General features: G+C 43.3%; 1 protein-coding gene across 3 annotated transcripts in view; it reads left to right on the top strand.

Annotated features, from left to right (window-relative positions):
- Positions 1-24,362, top strand: part of PARD3 (par-3 family cell polarity regulator) — a 680,003-nt gene that overhangs the window by 273,429 nt on the left and 382,212 nt on the right. For all 3 annotated transcript variants that reach the window (XM_063125521.1, XM_063125527.1, XM_063125514.1), the window contains exon 4: positions 8,884-9,062. In XM_063125521.1, coding sequence (XP_062981591.1) covers positions 8,884-9,062 — 179 coding nt within the window. The remainder of the gene's footprint in view (positions 1-8,883; positions 9,063-24,362) is intronic.

The raw sequence follows: 24,362 nt of genomic DNA, 5'->3' as shown, positions 1-24,362 counted from the left end.
CCTCCTGAGAAGCCTACATATGCCATTTGGGGCCTTCCTAGACGAGGCCTTAGCGCGCCTTCTGTCCCGGCTTCCCTGCTATGCATCCAGATGACGCACAGGGGAATCCGGAGGCAGGCCGCGCTGAGGCCTCCTCCAACGCGCCATAAGCGAATGCGCTTATGGAGCACCTTTTCCCCAGCTCCAGCCTCAGGCTGGAGCTGGGGAACGTCTAGGGACTTCCGCGGCTTTTTGCGGCTCCTCGCTTACTCGCGAGGAGCCTCGAAAAGCTGCGGACCTGGCACAGCACTCATAGGAGCGCTGTGCCCATCGGCGGGGGGGGGGGGGAAGAGAGGGGAGGGGCAAGAATGGCAGGGTGGGTGGCACGGGGGGAGGGGGGTGAGATCGCGCCGCGCGCCGCCCGAGCAAGCAGCCGAGAGGTGCTTGCCCGGGCAATGCCTGGCAAATGCCAGGCATTGCCTGGGCAAGTGCCGCTCGGCTGCTTGCTCGGGCGCGCGTGGCGCGATCTCACCCCCCTCCCCCCGTGCCACCCACCCTGCCATCCTTCGCCCCCCCCCCCTGTACAAAAACTTAAAAAAAAAAACACTCACCGTCTCCGGAGTCTTCGGGCCGCAGCCGGCCACTTTAAACAACAACAACAAAAATGGTGGACACCGCAGGGACGTGACGTGTGTGGAAGCCTGGGGGAGGCGTGCTAACGGTAGTGCGCCTCGGCCCCGCCTCCCTGCCGGAGTAAGCCAGCTGGTCTAGCAAGGCCCCCAGTTTCCCACATGCAAGAGAGTTGGGTTACAAATGTTATGAATAACACTGAGCCGAAAAACCCAAATAGCCAGGTTTGCTCATAGTGAGATCTTGCAGAGAATGTAGATTCAGCAAGATTGTATGGTTTGCCAGGCTGAAGGGCTGGAAGGGAAGAGGAAGGAGCTCACTACCTCATATTTAAGCTAGATCCATAGAAGCTAGAGAGTGCCACAGGATTGTAACCGTAGACTTACCCTTTCTGACACTGAACCAACATCGTAATTAGTAATGGTTACAACTGTGGGTGGCTAGGATTATTTTTGACAGTTTGACCGTACATTGACAGCAAAGCCTCAACTTGATAAAACTTGTCTGGTAATCATTAGTAACAGTTTCATGAGCTGTATTTTTTTTTATTCTGTCCAAGAAGCATGAATGTATTAAAACCTGAATTGTTGCACTGTAGAATTTTCAGCTTTGGCACCTCTGAGGTTCTCAATGATTTATATTCCTGTTTTGTTTAATACCCCAATAGAATGCTGCAGGTTGTCAGTGCTCTTCCTTTCTAGAGTTGGTGCCTGCGCTTGGTTACCTAGGAAACTTGCTGTTGCATGGAATTTGATGTGCTTGGTTGTCAGAGTTATGGCTGAAGTTTGGGATGGAGAGTGGTGTTCATAAAAAGGAGCACTCGAACCAGCTAAATGCCGGCAAGTTCAGCTGTCGAGATAAGACCCTTGCGCAAAGGTTTACTCAAGCCAAAAAATATAGTTGAATTAGGAAATTGGGGATTTAATTGTGTTGCTCACCTTGACAACCTTTCTTCAACTTCATCTTTAAAAAGCAAATGCTCACCACCAAGTGAAGTGGCTTTTTAATTGGAGGATATCAAAAGAAGAGACGTAGCTAGGAAGGTGTCCGTTCATTCCTTGATTCCTCTAAATTATTTCTTTAATGAATGAATGTATATCCTGCCTTTCCACCCAAAGTGGTGCTCAAGGTGATAACAATAATAAAATCTTAATTAATCTTAATTAAAACTTAACAAAACTTTATATTTGGCATAGCTACTGGACACGTTCCATTAAAATCAGATGGCATTTATTTCCTATGAATGGCTGTTTTAGAGTTCAGTGTATGGGCAAATTGCCATCTGACAGCCTTCTCTAGCCTTGTGCCCTCCAGGCGTTTTGAACGGTGACTTGCAGCATTCCTGACCATTAGCCATGGTGGCTGGGGTTCCTGGGAGTAGAAGTCCAAAACTTTTGGAGGGCACCACATTGGAGAAGGTTGCCCTATGGTGATGTTTTGCATGTTTGATGTGAGGGAGAGACTGAGATGATAAAAAGTAGCACATTTTTTGAAATTGATAATTGATAACTCTTTGACTTACAAAGTACTGAAAGGGGTGTGTGCGTGCACACATAATAATAATAATAATAACAACAACAACAACAACAACAACATATTATTGAAAAATTATTTCTAGTCAGTAGTTCTATTCTGTTACCTTGCAAAAACTATTGCCTTTTGTGGTTTTATGCACAGGTAATAGCTTAAATAATCTGAAATCTGTTTTTCTGTGCATTCACGCAAAATGTCCTTTTATATTTGATTTATCTAACTACTGTTGAGTTAATAGCAATCAAGATCTTTTCCAAGGTACTTAAGCTCCTGCACATCTTTATTTTATTTCATTTTCCTCCTCTGGTTCTTTGACTTCTTTCCCCCCTGTTTTTAAAACAACTTCTGCAATGTGTTATTAGATTTCCCATTTCAAGCGCTTATTTAAAATGCACCTTGGCTCCAGAAGCGAATCAATATTTACAGTGCATTAGTGCCACAGAGAATTTGAAGCCTTGTGATTAGAGTTCATTGCTGTTTTATCCACTCTTCAAAGCAACCTTAGACATCAAACACTATCTGCCATCATCCAGGAATTTGTGACACTGTACTGAGCCTACGCATACCTTCGTCTGGTGTTTTAATTATTGAAACTCTTTTTTCTTTGATTTTTATTTAAAGGGATATAATTCTGAAATCTCTTAAATTCAGTAAACTAGAAAATTATACCAAAATATATCCAACCAATAAGAAAATGTTGTTCACTATTCCTGTTCTTATTTTTATGTCATCCTCATTGGGAAGGAGGAATTGCAGATGGTGTTGGGAGGAAAGTTTAATTGACTACAAAACAACAACAGTACTAGTCATTAATTAGAGATGAGGTGGATATGTCGGATCACTTTTGGTGAACTATTTCGATGTTTTGTTTGTGTTCATACCTATATAGCATTGTCATTCTGGCCTTAAGGAAATGGTATGTTAATATCTTTTTTTAAAAAAAGAAGAAGAAGAAACAACAGCACTGAAATGCGTTTCAGATATGTTTAAGCAATTAGGCCTCCTGATTGACTTTTGTTGGTAATGTATGGATATTAGCACTAATCACTGGCATTTGAATATAGATTCATGTGGAGGAATATAGATTCATGCTGGCAGTAGATGGAGGTTTCCCCCGTCATATCCTCTCATTAACCATGTGTGTAAATCTTTTGGGAGGGGAGGTGCATGAAAAGACGTGGGATTTAAGTGTCTCATTATACTGACATGTTTGTTGAGGAATTTAAAATGAGATTTTGGGAAAGGCAAGCTAATCAGTCAGTGTAGTATTACCGGCTTCATTATTTTTGATTTCTTCTGATGCATATTATAATTTGGGAATCCCTTTTCAGGCAGACTTAAAAAAAAATACTTAGCCAGGTACATACCCAGATTTTGATACAGCGTAGAGGAGGAACATTTATGTTGTTGGACTTGGATTTTGGATCCTTCTATCGCTCCCTGGATATCTGATATACAGGGGTGACTGGTGTTGCTTATGTACACAAACCATGCATAAACGGGAGGTTCGGGGAAACGCCAAGGTTTGCAGAAGCAGAAAAGCACTATGGGAACCTCCTCCCTCCAATATAGCTCATTGAGACTGAGCATGCTCAATGGTCATAGAATGAAGATTGACTGGGGAGGGTGTGGGAACGAACCAAAACTGGGATGTGATGGAATGGATAGATCCTGTGACTACTGAGAAAAGAGGCCTTGGGTTTGTGGTGGATAAAGAAAATCTCTACTCAGGCCTTAGCTAGACTTATCTTATAGTCTGCGACGGAGGAGGGAAGTCTCGCATTGTGATTAATGCGAGATCCCTCCTCTGTTTACACGTGAGGCGTGACAACCTCAGGAAGAGAGGCGTCGCGCCCACCATTTTTATTTTTAAAGAGGACGGAGCACACGAATGCTCATGCGCTAAAGTTAAGTGGGTTTTTTTTTTAAAAAAATAACTATTTTCCCTGCTCCTCCCACCCTAACCCTGATGGGCGCAGCTCCACGCGAGTAGTCGCACGGAGCTCGGTTAAACCGCAGCACTTGGCTACATGTTCTGCGGTCTTGAGCCCAGCCTGGGACCGCCGAAAAAGCAGACCCAAAGGGGAGGGCTCTATCCCGGGGCAAGGGAGGGATGATCCCTCCCTGATCCTGGGATCCCCTGTGCGTCATGTGGACACACAGGGACGATCCCGGGGTTCTCCCCGTGATAAAGCTCGGTCTAGCTAAGGCCTCAGTGTGCAGTGACAGTGAAAGAGGCACATTCTGTGTCTGGGATTATTAAGGAAAAGACTGGGGAAAAATGGCCAGTATCATAATGTTTTATAGTGCAGCCACAATTCTATCCATCTCATCTCAAAAAGGATATGATAGAGCTGGAAGGGTGCAGAAAAGACCAACGAGATTGATCAGGAGTTCAGAGTATCTTTCCACTTATATTTCAGGCAAAGCTTTGGGGTGTTTCAGTTAGAAAAAAATGACGGAGGGCCCAAAGCACCTTCTGGCTACTTGATCTAGAGTAAATGCAGGAGTCCTGATCTGGATTAGTTCTCTAGCATGGGACATGTGGGCGGGTGGGGTGGAGGTGTTTTGTTTTGTTTTGAATTAGCCATTTCCACATCCGCAGGCTGCCTGCAATATACATTGCTAAATAGGGAGGGATTTGCTTTAATGGGCCATTGTTTACAGAGTTGTGGGGGAAAGATAGTATAAATCAGGTTCTTGGATCCGAGGTCAGAGACAGGATGCAGACCAGAAATCCTGCCCTCTCCCCCTTGCTTCTGGCACAGAGAGAACCACGCCGGCTGCCTCTCCACTTTGCATAAGTGACCTTGAAAATGGGCAAAGGATGTGTGTGTGGGAGGGGACTGGGGAAACCAGGATACAGTGTATCCCAAGGCCTTCCCAGCCTTCTTCCCTCCTGCTCTGACCACCCCAGCTAGATGAGCAAAAAACCCATCTTGCCAAAACGCAGACCAGGAGGAGTGCAGAGCTGTGCATTGGATGCCCATAAACCACTGAGTTCAGAAGCTTACAGGCCTTGCCACAGGATTGCACCCTAAGTTGCAGGTGTGGAGGGGGGGCTGCTCTGCATCAGGGCCGCAGTGTGGGAGAAGGGTTAAAGCCCTGCTGAGCTAGGGTCTTGAACTAGATTGGCAACCCCTATGCTACTCTAGAGTAAAAAAAAAGGCATAGCTGCCACTTTAAAGTAATGTGTGCTTTGGGTCTAAGAGGGGACATCATACTGTTCAAAATGGTGGTCACCTGGTGATTGGTAGCACTTTTAGCAGAAACAAAAGTCAGCCATTTCTTCACATAACACATATTTAACATAAAATATTTTCTGCCTCAAGATTTGGCGATGGCTTCCACTTGGGCAGCTTTAAAGGGAGATTAAGAGAATGAATAACAAGTCTATCAGCTGCTATTTACTGTAGTGGAACTGCTCCGTTTGGCTTAGCAATTCCCTGGCCAGAGAAGTGGGAGTCTGACTCAGCCAGCCCAGACACACGCCCCTTTGCTGCCACTTGCTAACTCTTTACAGTCTAGGTTCTCAAGGAAACCACACCACACTCCAGAATAGGGACCAAACATTTTTATTCTTTACACACAAACTTTCATAAGGGTCCACACATTAGGGTAAACACTTAGGAGGTTTGGGGGAAGAACACGGACAGAGGAATAACACACATAAACAGCAGGGACTGACACTTCACCCTTGCATTTCACACGCTCAAGCCTAACAGGATTCACACTCGCTCCCTGCTTAACCACCCCCACCAGCCGTTACTCCGGCAAGGTCCCTTGCCCCAAATTGTACGCAAACCTAATCTAAAACAAAACAAACACCTAATTTCTATGACTCAGCCTTTGCTGCTCTCCCCGATTTGGCTTTACGCCACTCGAGCTAAACTCCTTCCCTCAGCGGCCGCATGGAGCCTCCGCCATCCAGCCGGTCCGACCTGGATGCCCCGACTCACCACACACACGCTGGACTCCTAACACCCACAGGAAAGAGGCCAGACCCTTAGGTGCCTAAGCCTTTTATCCCTTTCTGGAACCCCTTTGTCACCAGACCCACCTTGACCAATAGAAACCCCATAGCAACCCTCACCTCTCCCGAAAGGAGGGGAAATGCTCCCAGACATTGCACAGCTGCAACCTGTTACTCCCCCTGGCACCAGCTCGGGGAGGCATTATCAGATGCCAAGCACTTCTCGCTCAGCGCGGCCTTGGCATTTCACTCCCTTTTCAGACACAAAGAAAGCCCTCTCCCTCTCCCTGGGATGAAGCAAAAGATGTTCTCTTAAAGAAACCATGGGCTCAGCCCATGACATTAACCACAATGGTTAAATAGAACCACCGTGTTCAGAAGTGATATAATTTATTAAATCAGTTTATGGGGTACAAACAAGGGGCGTCCTGAGTAGGCATCAGATCCAGGAGAAGCAAACTGCAATGTTAGTGCTCACTGTCTGTCTTGGGTCACATCAGGCAAGGCAAGAGTCACATCAGGAACTTGGATAGCTAGAGGGTTCTCCCATGAGGAGCTGTTGTCCCAGCAAAAGACTGTAGTCACATGAGGCCTTAAGAAGGCTGGCAGAGTCTAGTCTTTCACTGGCTTTAACACTGCTGTGTGCTGACTGTGGTTTATGAAGGGCCGGTGTCTCTGTCTGCAGTCTCATGGTCCTCATGGCCTGAGGGACAGGAGAAGCTGCAGGCAAGTCATCCCCAGAGTCAGATGTTAATAACTCGGGAAGGTATAGAAGGGAATGCCAAGTGCTCCCCCTGATGAAGTAGGTTTACCTGGGACTCATCTAACTCCTCCATGGAGGTAATGGAGAGACTCAGGCCTTAGCTTGACCTAAGGTTTATCCAGGAATCATCCCTGCTTGCTCCCGTGTGTCATTTACATGAACAGGGACGACCCCGGGATAAACCTTAGGTCTAGCTAACAAGGCCTCAGAAACAGGAGATGTGGGACCAGAAAGCATGAAGAGCCTTTAGTTATACCAGACCTCATAAATCCAGAGAGGTTTATGAGGTTTGGTATAAATACAAGGAGACAGATCCTTACCTTGCAAACAGTGCAGTAGGTGTTGCACTTTTGGTGTCAGCCCTTGCCATGGCCCTCAGCTCCATCACCTATCTTCAGGAACCATGGTTTGAAGGACATGGACTCTAGATCTGGATTTGTCCCTGACAATTTGCAAGGCTGCTTAATATGCTTGGAAACCTCATTGAAGTGCATAAACTGGGTGCTATTAAGTAAGAAATAATAGATACTTCTTGATAGATGTCCCTAATTAGTTTTGCTCCATTTTTATATTGCACTCTGCCTCATTAGTGGAAAACATATCTCTTCTAATGTGTTTTCTTTGTTGAATACCTTGGAATGTAATAAAAATGCATGGTATTTAAACAGGGAAGAGAGGGAGCCTAATGAAAATAAAATGCATTTTTCATTTTTACTTATTTTTCCTGTTTCTCTATAGCATGCTTGAGAACTTGCAGCTTTGGGGTTCTCTTGGGTACTGCTTGTTGCCAAAGAGGTTTAAAGGCAGGAAATCATGCTGCTAAACAAATATTCAGCATAGCAATATCCTTAGACTGTATAAATCCTTATGGTTGGAACCCTAGTGCTCTGTTGGTCCCATGCCAACCACAATAAGAATTGCAGTCCCCATCAAGACATTTGAATGCTACTGTGTAAAACGAATTTGAGGAATCGTGATGTTCGACTGTTGCTTCTTTGCAGGATGGGCATTTCCATTCTGCTGCAGTCAAATGGGGGGTTTAATTGTCAGTAGCCTCTGTAATATCTTAACTTTGCTTTTACCAAAGTTAGGTAATTAACCAGGATATCAATCTAGGGTTCGATCCTGGTTTGTTTGAACGAACTGTCGAGAAAGCAAACAGCCATTTCCCCAAGTTTGTATGCAATGTGGAACTGTGGTTTGTTCTAAAGTCACAGCAGAAGTATTTACTTCTCTCTTCCTCATACATGAAGGAGGAGAGGGGAGGTAGAGCATGTAAGCCCAGTGCTCACTGCTGCAGCTCATTTGTGATCATGATTGTCTGAACCTGGCCACTGCCCGTTTTTGCAAATGCTGATGATGACTTTCTTCATTGGCAGACAAAAATGTTAAGTAGCATTTCTAACATCTAAGCCTTGGTTTACACATTCAGTTGGAGGTGATGTTGCAATAAATAACATGAGGGCGGGGAGCACCAGCCTTTTTCTCTACAATGCAGATACCCTCCAGAGTGAATCTGACTTTCTGTGCAATAGCCAAATTGCACAGAAGTCCAGATTGTGTGCTCCGTTTACTTTGTTGTGAAGGTAGGAGGGGTGGGAGGGAAGTCAGCCAGAATTTTCAAAGTACTTTGGATACGTTAAGTCAGTAATCCTTACTTGTACACATTATTATTTGGGGGCAAAACATCTACACTTAGAGAGGCTGTTAAGATGGAAGAATGAGCGCTCCAATGATTTTCAGAACTTTGCTTCATTCCTTCAAGGAGGCTGGTCAAACATCTGCCAGAGATGCTTTAATGCAAATTATCCTTCCTGAAGTCACTGGGTTCTGATAGAGAACTCATTGGGGAGATCCTTCCAATTTTGTGCCATCGTACTGATTTCGGACACATGTAGCCATGTAGTCTCGAAGTGAGAATTGTATGATTTCTCTACTTAATGGGGTGGTGGTGGGGAACGAGGTATTACATCTGATTTTCTTTATCTCCTCTTTATCTCTTCAGATATGCCTCTTCATGTAAGGCGCAGCAGTGATCCTGCATTAGTTGGTCTCTCGACGTCGGTGAGCGAGAACAATTTTACTTCCGAAGAGCCTTCCCGTAAAAACCCCACGAGATGGTCCACAACAGCAGGCTTCCTCAAACAGAATGCTTCCGGTGGGCCAAGGAGTCATGAAAGAAAGGTATTATCTCCCTACCCCCAGAAACAATAAAGAAAGTATTATTTAACGTTTTGGTTATGGTCCATTCCATGGAAATGGTGTTTCTTAATTAATGGCCAGTAATGAGTTTGATACCCAAAGATTAGCAGCTGTTATTGCAACATCGACATCGAGGTTTTATGAGGGTTTCTTGGAAGGAAAGGCTGTTCGTGGCACAGATGATGACAGGACTGATTTTTTATGGTGTGTATTCAGTAGCTGACTACTATATATGATTGACACCCTGCAACATAACTTCTGTCTAGTTATTGAATGCAGGTTATAGGGGTCAGTAGGTGGAGATTCCTCCATATCACACCTGGCCCTCAGATGAGCTACTAACTAGCCTAGTGGCCAAAGAGGTATACAGAAAGTGGCAGCAAAAATTTCTGGCAGCTCAGCTTAGGGAATGGGAGTTGTAGTATCTGCCAGCCACCCATCACTTGCTTCTGTAAGTGGGCTCCAATAGAAAGTAGTTGCAGGCCATAAAGATGTGACTTAAGGACTTGGTGGATGAGATCAAAGAATCCATACTGCCCAGCATTTTGTCTTCTATCGGTGGCCTGCCAGATAATTTCTGTGAATCTGAGGGTTGCAGGATCTGTTCTGTATTCAAACGTATAAAGTTTGGTGGCTAACAATGATTTTGGGGGTGGGAGGGTTCTTTGAAAGAATTACTTCCAGAACAAGTTTGAATTTCCCCTACTTCTTTCAAACATCCAAGGTAGCTCTTGATAGCTGACTTTTGCTATAGCACCCAGCATTTCCTCATCTTTCCTTGCAGAACAATGCACCTTGCAAAATAAAAATAAAAATAATGACTTCATTTAAACTTCCCAGACAGACCGTCTCACAATGTGGTGTGTGTGTGTGTGTGTGTGTTTATTTCTGCACATTTTCTTTTGAGTTCAATATCTCCCCATGAGCAATAATACCGGTGCCTAAAGAAATCAGCAGGAAGCTTGTTTTCCTATGTACCTTTATTCTTCCACAGAGGACTTCAAAGGAATGTTTTTTGGTTTTGTTTAGTCCCTCTGCTCTCCTTCCTTTGACCTAATTCTGATTGAGAAAGGACTTTTAAAAACAGAGCTTGATATTACTTCGTTTTCAAAGCTCAGTTGTAGAAATGAATTCTCCAGGCATTCTGCATTACTTAGTTAATGGCTGGAATTCGTACTTGTATATGCTGTGAAACTACTACTCAGAAACTTGTCTCTTATAAAATAAGAGATTGCTTAATTTTTTAATTGTATTTACATATCCTTCTGTATTTCATGGTTTATGGTTGGCTTATAGCAACATCATCAACATCTGTCTCTGGATGGTTGACAATTTGAGTGGCTTGAGGAGACAAAGGAGGACAAACTAAAGATAAGAATTCCTTTCCTCTCAGTAGTGTATTTTATTCTCGTTCTCCCCAAATACGACTCTGTCGCTATATATCCTTTGTTTTAGTTTTGTTGACCTCCCATTTCCCCAGATCTCAAACCACAAACAAAACAGTAGAACAAAGCCACCATAGAAGTCACCCTTGCCCCATGTTTGCTTTTAAGCCTGCTCTATGAGGGATGGGGCCCAGTTGCACTTGGTGACGCAGGAGCAGATAAGTTTGTTTCACTTCTTTGACTCCTCCTCCTTCCAGGGAAGTTTGTTCTAAGTGGCTGCTGTGAGGGGAGAAGGGACTCAGTTCCAGTTAGTGAAGAGCAAGTAGGTGGAGGTGGCAATGCTGATAGGTTTGCTCACTGATGAAACATTTCTCTGGCATTTAGAACTCAGTGGGGCCTATATACCGCACATAAGCCCTATGCAGGCATTCGACTGTACCTGAATAGGGATAAAGAGTGTTGGGAATGTGGGCATGCATGGAAGCCCTGCTAGCTAGAAACTCCATCCACCCGGCTGCCCAAGAGATCTGCAACAGGTTCTGTAAGGCCCTTTAGCTGAACGTGCTTACAGAGTCCCATGCTCGGCACCCTTCCATAACATCACAAAGATCACATCCTCGACAGATTGCTGGGAAATATTCACAAGACACTTTGAAGATAAAATCACTAGCATCCAGCAGGAAGTGCTTGCTAACATCCACTTCTTGAGCAAGGTGCTTCAGCATGTGCTTGCTGATTAGCTCTAGGGATTCTGGGATGAAGTTGATTTTTAGATCCATTTCAATCTGGCTCTAGGTTGGTTTTTTTTGGTTTTTTAATTGGACAGAACTGCTGTAGTCACCCTGTGGGGATGATCTTTGCTGAGAAAGAGATGGGGAGACTGACTGCGGAGCTGCACAATTGTGGCTCTGAAATAATGTGTAGCCTTGTGTTGCCCTTTGCCTCCTATGTTTTAGCTGTCAAAATATGTAGCATACAAGGTAATTGACAAGAGGGAACTCTTCCAGCAGGCCTATCCAGTGGAATTTTAAGATGTTTTTAGAATGTGTTTTAGGATGTTTTAACAATGTATATTATGTTTAATTCAGTTTTATGTATTTTATCGTTTACTGTTGTTCCCCGCCTCGATCAAAATGGAGAGGCGGGTAAGAAATAATTTTTTTTTTATTATTATTATTATTATTATTATTATTATTATTATTATTATTATTATTTAGTTTGACCATCTTTGACTGCTGACAGGTCAGTGGAGGGAGTGGAGCAGATTGGTCCCTTAGCAAAGTTATCCTTAAGTTTTGGAGTGTGGCAGTTACCCTTGGGGTTCCCCCTTCCATTCTAACCCTCCTGAGTCTCCCCCAAGTCTTTGAAGGGTAATCTAGGGTCCACCCCATTTTTGGAGCTCCCCTTTTACTGCTAATGGCTCAGATACTATCTACAATAGTAATTAGACACTGACAGTTTGCTTTCTCCATTTGAAGTCAATATTCAGTGCAAATTCGGAGGCATTTTACTTTACCCAAATAGTGTACATTTTAATGTAAATAAAATAATACAGATGGAAGTCTCCCTGTACTAAAGTTTACTCCGATACACAGTGTAGTGAGGATCTGAATTTAGAATGGAGCAGACGCATTTGAGAGAACATAGTTATTATTTGTAGGAGATTAAGCACCGCCTGTCTTATATGTGCACTCCTATTTCTTTGCATCATTAGCTGTTGGACATATATTTACTCTTGATTTTCCTGAAAATATTTTCCTGACCCATTGATGCATGTCATCAGTGGGAATGAGCAAAGTGACCAAGATGAAAAGGATTCCGATTGATCTAGCATAGTGATGGGAAATCTAGACACAAGGGAGCATTAAATCAGGGAGATGGGAGAAAGAATGTGGTATAGTACAACAGATATTGATAATGCTTCTCTTTAAAATTTATTTCCTTACATGTTGTGGGCATTAATCTTTTGAATGATGGCAGTCATTGGGAATATTTAGTCGTCGCATGTAATAGGCAACAGAAAGAATATGGGCGGACTTAAGGAGTGAAGAATGACAACATTAACTGAATGGGGTATTTACATTTGGGAGGACAGGTGAACCCCTCCACCCTAGTCCGATCCTGATTGGCTCTTTCTCTGGCTATTTACAAACAAACAAAGCTAGGTTTATAATGGTATTGAAGTACATTGAAGTACCCAGGACACATTCCATATACTGTTTTCAAACTGCTTTCAAAGGGTTATATCCTGCTTGGTGTAGATCTGGCCTGTGTTGAGTTGGCTTCTGGTTCTGCCACATCCAAGTCATCAATCAGGGTGGTTTTTTTTTTGGTTATCAAGATGAAACAAGCCACTTGTACAGAAAGATGTCAGTCTATTGATAGAAAATGGATGCAGAATATATACATGCAACGAAAGTTCAGACCACTTTCCAGCTAATCAAGCTGTCATAGCTGGGTGTCTACCAGGCCCCCCACGATAGACAGAAGCCGTCCCTTTGAGCTGAAGCAGGTTCTCCAAGCCAGTTGTGCGATTCCTCCTGAAATGAAGCCAAAGCGTGAAGTTTGTGCATTGGATCTTATAGGCTCCTCTGCTAGATGCCTGCCTCCCTCCCTCTTAGGAGATGACAGGCTGCATCCGTCTCCACTCTCAGAAGAAGTGGGGCGGGCGGGTTCCCCTCTCGCAGGTCCCCAAAGCATCTCAGCTTGGGAAACTAATTGGCCTGCTTAGGTGTGAAAACCTCCCAGCTCATCTAGAAATAAGACTCTGTGAGAAAAGACTGACATAACTATGAGAGACCCATCCAGGGAATGAGGCCTGCTCTTGTCAGCTAAAGCCTACTAAAATCTACTCACTGTGTTAGGCTATACAGGTCTCTTAGCAGTGACTCTGTGAAGTCCGTATTTCTGCTCACTTACAAAGTTACTACATGGCCCTTGTCAGATTTTAATGGGTTGTATCTAGTGTTAGTCCTACTTAGGATAAACCCATAGAAATGAATGGAACTTAAGTTAGACTAACAATGGATACCACCCGGTAGAGGTCTGCAATATGACATGGAGAGCTGCTTTAAGAAACGCCATGTCCAAAGCAAAATAACCAATGCCATAATAGATTACTACATTCTACAACATTTTTTTAATAGCAATGAAACTGACAGGTGAAGATGTTCTTGATTTAACCATAGCTCATAAGTCGCTGCATTGTACAAGTTATACCCTTGGTCCATCCAGCCTAGTTGTGTCAATACTGACTGGCTGCAGCTCTCCAGGGTTTCAAGCAGATGTTTTCAAGCCCTACTTGTGGATGCTGAGGGTTGAACCTGGCATCTTCTGCATGCGAAGCAGCTGCTCTACCACTGAGCCACGGCCCCTCTTAAACAGCACCCAGGATCACAATGAAAACATTGCTGAATGACATCAGGTTTAACATAGAATCATAGAATCATAGAAAAGGAGAGTTGGAAGGGGCCTACAAGGCCATTGAGTCCAACCCCCTGCTCAATGCAGGAATCCATCCGAAAGCATCCCTGGCAGATGGTTGTCCAGCTGCCTCTTGAATTACTCTAGTGTGGGAGAGCCCGCAACCTCCCTAGGTAACTGATTCCATTGTTGTACTGCTCTAACAGTCAGGACGTTTTTCCTGATGTCCAGCTGGAATCTGGCTTCCTTTAACTTGAGCCTGTTATTCCGAGTCCTGCACTCTGGGAGGATCAAGAAGAGATCCTGGGCCTCCTCTGTGTGACAACCGTTTAAGTATTTGAAAAGTGCTATCATGTCTCCCCTCCATCTTCTCTTCTCCAGGCTAAACATGCCCAGTTCTTTCAGTCTCTCTTCATAGGGCTTTGTTTCCAGACCCCTGATCATCCTGGTTGCCCTCCTCTGAACACGCTCCAGCTTGTCTGCGTCGTTCTTGAATTGTGGAGCCCAGAACTGGACACAATACTCTAGATGAGGACTAACCAGGGCTGAATAGAGAGGAACCAGTACCTGTTCTCTCTGATAGCTCATGTTGCAAACTGGTTAGACTATACTGTGCAACGGATTTCTTCATAGTCTTTGGGGCAACAAAGATGGCTACACTTCTGGAATCAAAACATTAAGATAGTTGCACAGAAAACAACTTCTGAAACTGTATGCTAAATGTGAAATGCATTCCATTTTCAAAGCAATTTTGCATGCTTGAGAATAAGAAAGTATAATAGAATCAAATTCAGATTTACTCTTTTGCCAAATATGGGTTTGTTTGTCTGTTTTTGCATTTTCAAAGTAGCTGTCATATGAGATGAGAAACTGTACCTTCTGTAAAGAATGATAAAATGTATCAAAATTGTTGAATTTATAAAATTGTTAACAAAGCTTGTTACTGATGGGAAATATGTATGCAGCTATAATAGGAAGATGCATAGTTTTTTGAAACACTCAGAATTGAATATATGTGTTTACTTTGGGACTTCATAATCTACTGTCAGCTTTTCATTTGGGGATAATATACTCTAAGCCAAATGTACCAAAACAGACATAAAAATAAAATTAAAAGAGCGTGCGCGTGCACGCAAGAGTTTATTATCTTCTTACCTGGCGTATAGGGATTCATAACTTTTATATGTTGAAGCAGCTAGTGTGTTTTGGGAAATGGAAGTAGTGGTAGAATAAAATTAAAACCCCATCTGTAAGGATGGATTTCAGCATTGCTGGTTTTCAAAATGCAAATCAGTGTTTAGTTTTCAGGCTTTTTCCCATTAAGACTTTATGCATTCCCCCCGGGATTGCTAACTGAGAGCCTGTGTGGTACATAGCAGAGCCCTGGTCAGCAACTAGGAGAAATAGGAAATAGGGAGAGTGTCCCATAGGATTGTTCAGTTTCCCTTTTCTGAGGTCAGAGGCAGCTCCCCAACCTCAGAAGGGGAAGTCGGAGATCGGCCCCCACCCCTCACAGCTGGGGCGGAAGGTTAACCCATTGCATCTGGTGCACCGGCTGTCCCCAAGAACAGAAAAGCAACCTCAGAGAAGAAGGAGAGGGGCATTCCTGTGGGCGGAGAGGGGAAGAGACAGGAAAGGCCAGGATACAAGATATCTCCAGCCTCCTCCACCCTTCAAAACGCCCTCGCTAGATGGACTCACATTGATCCCAGTCCTTACTGTGCCACTTCCGCTCTACCTATTGCCATCACCATTTCTTCAAGGGACGTTGTAGAGCAATCTCTTCGTGCAAATTGACCTGGAGGCTGGGAATGATGGGATCTGTAGTCCAACACATCTAGAAGACACCTAGTTGTGGATGGCTGGTGTGGTAAATGCCACAACTTTCCCATTGCCTTGATATTGGCTTGATTCAGAAGTCATTGGCATTGAACAGAAGGGAAATAAGTGGAATCGCTTGTGTTTGCATAACTGGGCAGCCACAGAAATATCTTCTGTTCTTCCTGAATTGAATGTCATAGAAGTCGTGCTTAGAAAGATCTTTGGATCTTCATGCTTTGAGAGCCAGGAAAGAATGGCCTTGCTCCACGTTCCTTTCCCCTGACTGGTTTATACCCTTCAGCCAGAAGGAGTCCTCCTACTACTCTTAAAGTGACAGGATACATGGCCGGAATGGGCATCTTTCCTGCAGAGAGTGCAAAAATGGGAATAGGAGATGATGACAAAAGTGCTGATGAGAGATGTGCATTTGCAGTCGGAAGGTGCAAAAATGGTTTTGGAAATGATAGTCTTGGGGAAAGAGAATAGAGAGTTTTAAAACTAAGAACTAGGTTTTGTTGTTGATGCACAGTGTGGCAGGGAAGAGCAGAAGCATAATGTGATCATAATGAATAGTAAGAAGTTTGAATAGACTCTTAAGTGAGTTTCGTCTTGACTGCATTAGATTTGCAGAACAAATATAATGCAGATGGATGATTCTGAATTATTGTTTATATAAATAGGCAGTATTTCTTATAGTGTATGGTAGTTCTTCCTCTTTAAAATGCACCTGGGGGAAACAAACATTGTTTTCTTCTCTTTATTTTTTGTCTTATTAAACCTACCAGCAGGATTAAAGCCCAGCTCCTGCATTGTAATTACACTACATCAATCACCATATGCTGTTTTGTTTGTTTTGCATTATCTTTATTGAGATTTTACTGTGAGATTAATGAGGGGAGAGTGAATTGGGGAGGTGGGGGGAGAAATTCATCAGAGCTTTGGAGACCTGGGAAATAATGTGAAGCACACTTGAGAATTTTTGGTTTTGCATGTGTACATACAGAACCAAGTATCACACCATTTTTTGCTATTTCCTTTGTAAACAAGGAAAATTGACAGAGGCGTTCTGACTTTGGATTCCACTATATTTCCTGGTATGGTTTGGATTCTTCAGTGCCGACTGTTGAAGTGTGTTGCTGAAAAGAATGTTGTTGCTCAGTAGAAGAGCCATTTATCAACATTGTCTTAATAAATGGGGTATACCCGCCCTTCTCACTTTTTGGCTTTGGTAAGACTTTTCCAACCATTCAACACTCTCAGGAAAACATATTTAACCTCAGATAAACTTTTATGGATGTAAGATAATTGGAGGTAAACATACCACTACCTTCTGTTGCTTTCCCACATCCACCAATCATTGGCTGGTTTCTTGGCTTTTGTACAGTTCTTTCCCCATTCTAAAATGTTGGAATGCCTCTCCCAAGTCTTAGTTACTGGCAAGAAGGACTTTAGGGAATGATCCTACAGCCCCTAGACATCGTCTGATGGCCCATAGGATAGTTTGGGTTCCCAGCTCCGAGGTTGGAGACAGCGTTCCAAGCTCAGAGATTGGAATCGGAGATCTGACCAACCCCTTCCCCTAGCAGCCGGTGTGGAAAGAACCATGCCAGCTTTCTCTGAGGTAGGGAACTCGATCATGGACGATGATGGAAAGGGGCATTTTGGAGGGCAGGAAGGGGAGGAGACTGGAGAAGCCAGCATATGAGCTATCCTGAGGCCTTTCCAGCCTCCTTGCTTCCCCCTCCAAGGGCAAAAGAACCATGTGTAGTGAAAATACAATGATCGCCTCCACTGCTTCTTCCATCCTGCGTATGACAACTGCAAGCCTCTTGAGTTTGAAAGCTTTCAGGAACACTATGGCGGTGTGTTTTTTCTTTTTTTTACCCCACCCTACTTTTGGCCCTGCTCACCACTGAAATGCAGCCCCCGAGAGCCTCTCAAAAATTGAGGTCAGAGGTTCCCCACCCCTGCTGTGAAGGCAGGCATTTTCTAAAATGCCTATTTAAGGTTGTTCCCCACCTTGATCCAGAGGGAGAGGTGGGTAATAAATATTTAAATAAATAAATAATCAGGATGAGTAACAAGGTGTCATTTTTATTTCTTTTGTATGGGAAGAAAGCAAATAATCTGGCATCACTTTCCTTGCAAGAATCTGAATTGAACACCTAGGGCTCATCTACACCAAGTAGGATATTCCACGATGAAAGCAGTATGAAAGTGGCATATAAAAGACAGGAGCCACACCACTGCTTTATAGCAGTATCGAAATGCACTGCAGGATCTACACTACTGTTTTATAGTGGAGCTGAAGTGCACTGACAACTACGACTTTAGAGCCGTAGTGTGGCTCCTGCCTTTTATTTACCACTTTCATAGTGGAATATCTTGCTTGGTGTAGATGAGCCCTTGGTCTTCCCTTCCTAATAACCGGAAAAACAAACATTTTTTTTAAAAAAATACCCTTGCATGACTGCACTGCAGAAGATTCGTTCTGTGTTGGAATAATCTTGCTGCACAGGCTTTCTCTGTGTGTGTGTGTTCTGCTCTTCTTTTGGTGGCCTAAATAAAAGACCAAATAGAGCCCTGAGATTGTGCTATTGGAGGTGGCCCTCCTGTTCAGCATGTCTTCGGGACGTCACCTGTCTTGTCTGCTTTAGTTTACAAGGTCGTGGATCTAAAATCATCTGGAAATAGGCAGAGTGTTAAATTGCACCGTAGAATGATAAAATAAACTGAACTTACCCAGAGGGGAATAGAGACTGCCAAGCAATGGTGTCCGTCTCATTTAATATATACAAACATTTGTAACAAGTCACTCGCTGACGGACACAATTAGTCTCTATGTCCCTATTATAGAGGAAGCCTTGAAACATGTGCCTGACATGCTGAATAAAGAGAATATCCCCAAAGTGGCCTTTGTCTCTAAGAGTCATGATGAACTTTGCTATGTTTGTTTGTTTTTTAAAGTGTACTTTAGTCCTCCCAACTATTCTCACCATTAAGTTTGGTGGAACCCATTGATAGCATATATATTCCTTTATAGGAATCTCTTTTCTGCACAACACCATGTATGCTTGGTGACACAGCAGGATGTAGACCCACATTGTACGAAATTTATGACCCGGTATTGTGATAATTGGTGCTCTCTCCCAGCCTGCCACCCTACTCCAAGATGCTTAAATGCATCTGCATGTGTTAACATTCCCGTTCTGGCTGATAAATTTGTTGAAGAACCTTGCTAACAACTTTTTAAAGTCCACAAAGATGGAAATCTCCCCCTAATCTTGAATTTCCCACCTCCTGACTCTTCCACATATAGCCAAGAAAACCAATGTTTCATCTAATAAACAGGAAACCTTTCTGTTCAAGTACCAATACAAATTAATAAGGAGAGATATTAATTAGTCATTTGCTCATTCACAACATCCCTTCACATGAGCTGCAGTTAAACCAAGGACCATCTAATTAACTATACTTTTCAATTTTGTCCAATCCAGAAAACTCTGGTTGCTAACATTGGAACAAGCCAGGATATTAAACTGACTTCAGGCCATGGTTTAATAGCCTGTCATGATGATGATGATGATGATGATGATGATGATGATGATGATGGTGATGGTGATGGTGATGGTGATGGTGTAGTTCATGACCATAGTTTCCCAGTAGAACAGAGCAGGAAATGATGGTTAATTAGAGACTTCCTAATTTGTTTGCTTTTGCTGCAAAGATGTAATAGTCTGAATATGGCCAATAAAAAAGCAACCAGGATTAAATCTGTATGGCAAGATAACACACCATTCTTGGATGCCACTTTACACTCCTCAAACTTAATTAGACACAAAGTTCCAGGTTGCAAAGAATATGCCAGTGGAATAGATCATTTGGGACGCATAGAGCAAGGGTGGACTACTTGTAGCCCTCCATATGTTTTTGCTTAGAGCTCCCATCATCCTTGAGTACCATAATCAATGGCTAGGGATCATTGAATGCCAAAACATCTGGAGGGCCACAAGTTGCCCACCCCTGGCATTGAGGGTCACGTATCGTCAGTTCAACCTTTCTTGGTCCCTTATTCCAGTTGTCAGAAATACAAATTTTAGACTTTGTATTGAATATCCCTCACTTCAGTCACTGAAAGCCCAAGGTGTTTTTTTTCTCTTCAAAGCTGCCATTGTTACAAATGATCATCCCTGTAGCTAAACAGTATGAATTAAGTTTTTTCAGAAATCCACTTTAAGTTATGTGAAAACACTTCGTTGCACTATTACTTTGCCTCATGTCAGCAGTGATTCCCATTTTTTATATTTTAAAAACTATTGCTTGTGCAGCACGTCAGGTGACCATACAGCTAGCAACACAAAATGTCTGTGTCTTGAACACACCAGATAGAAAATCAAAGATGCAAGGCAGCTTAATGGGATTTTCAAGGAAATTGCCTTAAAGTAAAGCCTATGAGTGAATAGACCCATATTGTTTGTCTGAAAAGGAAGAGCTTTTAGCTGCTTGCTGAGCATGGTCTTCAAACTACATTTTGCCCTGTTGTCCCATCTTTACCAATTCCTGCTGATATAACATAATGAGTATACTGAAGCCTCAAATACACAGGTATGGCTATTATACACTAGTACGAATCTCCATGTATAAAATAGGTAAGATGAGATCATGTTGCTTTCAATGTAGAGAGGGATAAATCCCACAAATGGAGAAGAAGGATATGTGCTGGGCAGGCCTGGCCCTGCCATTTGGCAGAGTGAGGCAGCTGACTCCAGCAGCAGATGCTGGGAGGTGGCTGCAAGGCGTTGGAGGAGAGGACTAGGTGCCACACACCTGCCTTGCAATCCCGAAACTAGCCTGATGCTTTCAGGTGTAGAGAATGCTGTCCCACTGCTAGTATTGAAGAAAGAGTGAACTGCCATCCAGTTGGCTTTTGCACATGGATGGGAAGAGGTGCCATCTTGTTCTTTACTTCAGGCAGCAAAATGTCTTGGGGTGGCCCCTAACACTGGGGGTGAGAGAGGAGAATGAATCTTAGTATGCATTATGTGTGAAGATGTACCCATGAGCTGTTGTATTCAGCCGCACCTAATAATGTAAATGCTATTGTGCATTTACTCACTCTGGAGTGAATAGACTCACTCTGGAGCTTCAAGATGATTGGGTTAGATCCAGACTTACTTAAGTTAGTCATGATTAACTTAAGCCCAATTGATTTCAATGTCTCTTTTCCAAGTATGGCTATGATTAGATCCAACTTACGAAAGTATGTTATCAATCCAGCAAAAACATTGTCAGCTTATTAGCGGGTGGTGGGAGGCAGAGACCAGGTAGGGAAGCTACCGTAAATTTTAGACGCCGGTAGTGTAGCTGCTAATGCTTTTCTTCTTTTTTTTAAAGGAAGCAAAAAATGTTTTGGTTAATATTGTGGTCTCATAATTTGGATTAGTACTGATCAATTCTCATTACAAATATTACAGAACCCCTTATGCCCACAGTTCCCAAGCTGTATGGAGAAAATCTTTTTTTCAGAATTAGAGCATTTAATTGCAAGCGATGATCCATGTCAGTAGCAGTCTCATGAGGCTCCCGGCTGCAGCTTCGGAAGAAATGAGAGTTCCTCTCTAACCCTGATGGCCACTTTGTTAAAAAAAAACAAAACTTCACCATTTGTTTGTTTGTTTGCAGATATATGTCTATTAAGATGAAATGTACTGTTTATTCTTTCAAGGACCAATATAATAATGATTTCATGCTGTCCCTTTTGGATACTTGTCTTAAATATATTATATATATATTATAAGAGAGAAGTTGGCCTATTTCGGATGTTAATTCCCAGCTTCATAAATCATAGTTTATGAAGGCATCCTCCCACAGCACAAAGATCCTGTCTTGTGTTATGCCGGGATTACCCATTATGTCCTTACCAGGGAACTCTGGCTTAATGTTGCTTAACAAATCACGAAAATTAGCCAGGATGGGAGACGGGGAAGGGCAACAGAGGAATGTTTAGCCCCAGCACTTGCTCCCTGCTTCATAAACCCTTGCTCTAATTAATTTAATTAATGGGTTCCAATTTCCAATCAATATTTACTGTACAATATCCTTCCTAAAGTCACAGACAATACTATTGAGACATTACCCTGAACATGGGTTCACACTGTATGTGCACTCGTTCAGATGGTGGTTAGAAATTAGCCCTATTTACACTTTCAACATGTAGAAATTAAATGCATGAGGAGAGGGAGACTCTAGCCCCGCCCCATCCTGTGGCCTTTCCATCACCCTGTACAACGATCTGAAGAGGAGAGCCTCCCATGTCCACGGAGGTGCCCCACGTGATCCAGGATGCTGCATGACAGTCAAGGAACAGGGGAAAGAATGCTTGATTCACAGCTTGCTGTTGATCCATAAACCCAACTCTTCGGCCATTTCTACACCTGCCTTTCTCCCCCCCCCCCCAGGATTGTCCTGGGATCATCCCTATGCATGCAAATGACACACAGGGGATCCCGGGAGCAGGCAGGGATGATCCCTCCATTTGCCTGGGATAATCCTTAGGTGTAGAAAGGGCCTCTTTATGTCTACACTGGGCCATGGTAAGCCAAATATCGTGCACCTCTCTCAGATGTGCAAAGGTCTTCTGTTGTGCAAAGGTCTTGCACTGAGATGCTTATTTTCAAATGATCTGATATAATCAAATTTAATTGGTAAGTAAAACCAAGTTCTCACTGGCTGGAAAATGTCTCACGGCTGTACCACTTCAGACTAAATGGTTGGATGCTCTTCCATTTTATATGCAGGGATTTTTTGCATGGGGAAGTAGTCAGCCATGTGAACCTCCTCCTCCTCCAGTTTGATATGGAACAACATAGCCACAGGTTTGCCAACTCAGTGAGAACTAGGCCTTTGTGTTTTGAATGGAAAGGCCAACTATTAGGTCTTCATCTGAAGTACATATGCTAGCTGTCAAAGCCCCAGTATCACTTAACAAATCTTCTCAGAGAGATAATTTAATGGAAGCTGACTAGTGGATTATTCTTTGCATAGAATAGGAATAGATGGTCTTCTTTTGAGAGTATGTGTAGGAGACTATATCTCCACATTTTTCCTCCTTAAAGAAGTCAAGGTGGCATACATATTCCTCCTCCTCTCCATTTTATCCTCCTGTGAGGTAGTTGGCCTGAGAGTCAGTGACTGGTCCAAAGTCACCCAGTGAGCTTCTCCTGACTCCCAGTCCAATGCTCTAACCACTATGCTACACTGGCTCTCAACTGCCAATCAATATAGTAGAGGGAGTTGCTTCTTTATTATCCTCCCAGTCTTACTTGCAGGGATGATAATCTGCTTCTTCAGAGAAGCTGCTGATCTGTCATATGACAAGGTCACATCAATACATTAAGGTTTTAGAGTGGTTTTCCTTCATGTCAAGTCATATTTCTTGTCTCAACAGTGATTTCCCCCCCCCCCTTAGCTTTGCACCACCTCAAATGATTTAAATAGCTGCTCTTGGCTCTTTATGATTGCAAATATGTTTTTGACACAAAGAGGAAATGGAACGAGAAGCAATACTCTGCTGTGCCTGCCCTGCTTTCCATTGAGGCCTTTGGAGGACTATTAAAATCAAGCCAGCTGCCTTTGTAGTACAGAGGGGGATTTGGGGGCCTTGCTACTTTTGCCTGTTGTTCCCCCCATTGTGCAATTTAATAAAACCTTAAGCCCTTTTTTATATTTATTGTGATCTTGAGCTTTAGGGTTGTGGTTGGAACCACATGTGTATCAGGTGGGGTATAAACAGAGCTTGCTTCATTATTTGCTTAAAATTTTGAGCCCATAGTGTTACGTAGATGCAATGTCAATGGAGGTTGGTGCCTTCGATGTCAGTGGGGTGGTGAATCCACACAAAGGAGATTTGGGTTTGCTCTGCACGTTGGATAGCTCCTTCAGCATTCTGACTGGTTCTGACTGCAACCTGGAGTGGATTTTCAACCACCTGGCATCAGACCCATTGTGTAATGGCACACAAAGGAGATTTAGTTTTGTGTGACCCATCTCCTGTCACATGCCTGGTTATGGTGGCTGTTCCTCCTTAACCATGCTGAGGCACACAGTCTTCAATGGGATATTCAGCAAACAAGCAGCCATTGACTTGTCTTCTAAATGATAAATGGGATGATGGAATTGTTATTCACCAGGGAAGAACATTCCACAAATGGGGCACCCCTACTAAAAAGGCCTTCTCCTAAGTTACCACCTGCTTAATCTCACCTGCCTACCGTCAAGAACCAGGTTGTCTTAATATATGCAGGATTGAACTAGTGACTCCAAAGCAAGACACAGGTGCCCTATTCTCTGTGCCAGTGTGGAAGCTTGCCAGTGGAGGGAGATGCCCGCTTGTTTTCCGCTGTACTTCAGGGACTCCACTGCAAATAGCAGGCACTGCAGCTGCAGAAGAAGGGGGTCAAGTGTCACGAGGACCAATATGATTTCACTTGGTCGTATAAAGATGCTGAGTCTCTTAAGGCCTCATCTACACCAAGCAGGATAATGCACTATGAAGTGGTATGAAAGCAGTATATGAAAGGCAGGAGCCACACCAAGCAGGATATAGCACTATGATAGCAGTATGAAAGCAGTATATGAAAGGCAAGAGCCACAC

The sequence above is a fragment of the Elgaria multicarinata genome, chromosome 1, assembly GCF_023053635.1.
Source record: "Elgaria multicarinata webbii isolate HBS135686 ecotype San Diego chromosome 1, rElgMul1.1.pri, whole genome shotgun sequence".
NCBI lineage: Eukaryota > Metazoa > Chordata > Lepidosauria > Squamata > Anguidae > Elgaria > Elgaria multicarinata.
This window is presented reverse-complemented; position numbering and strand designations above follow the sequence as displayed.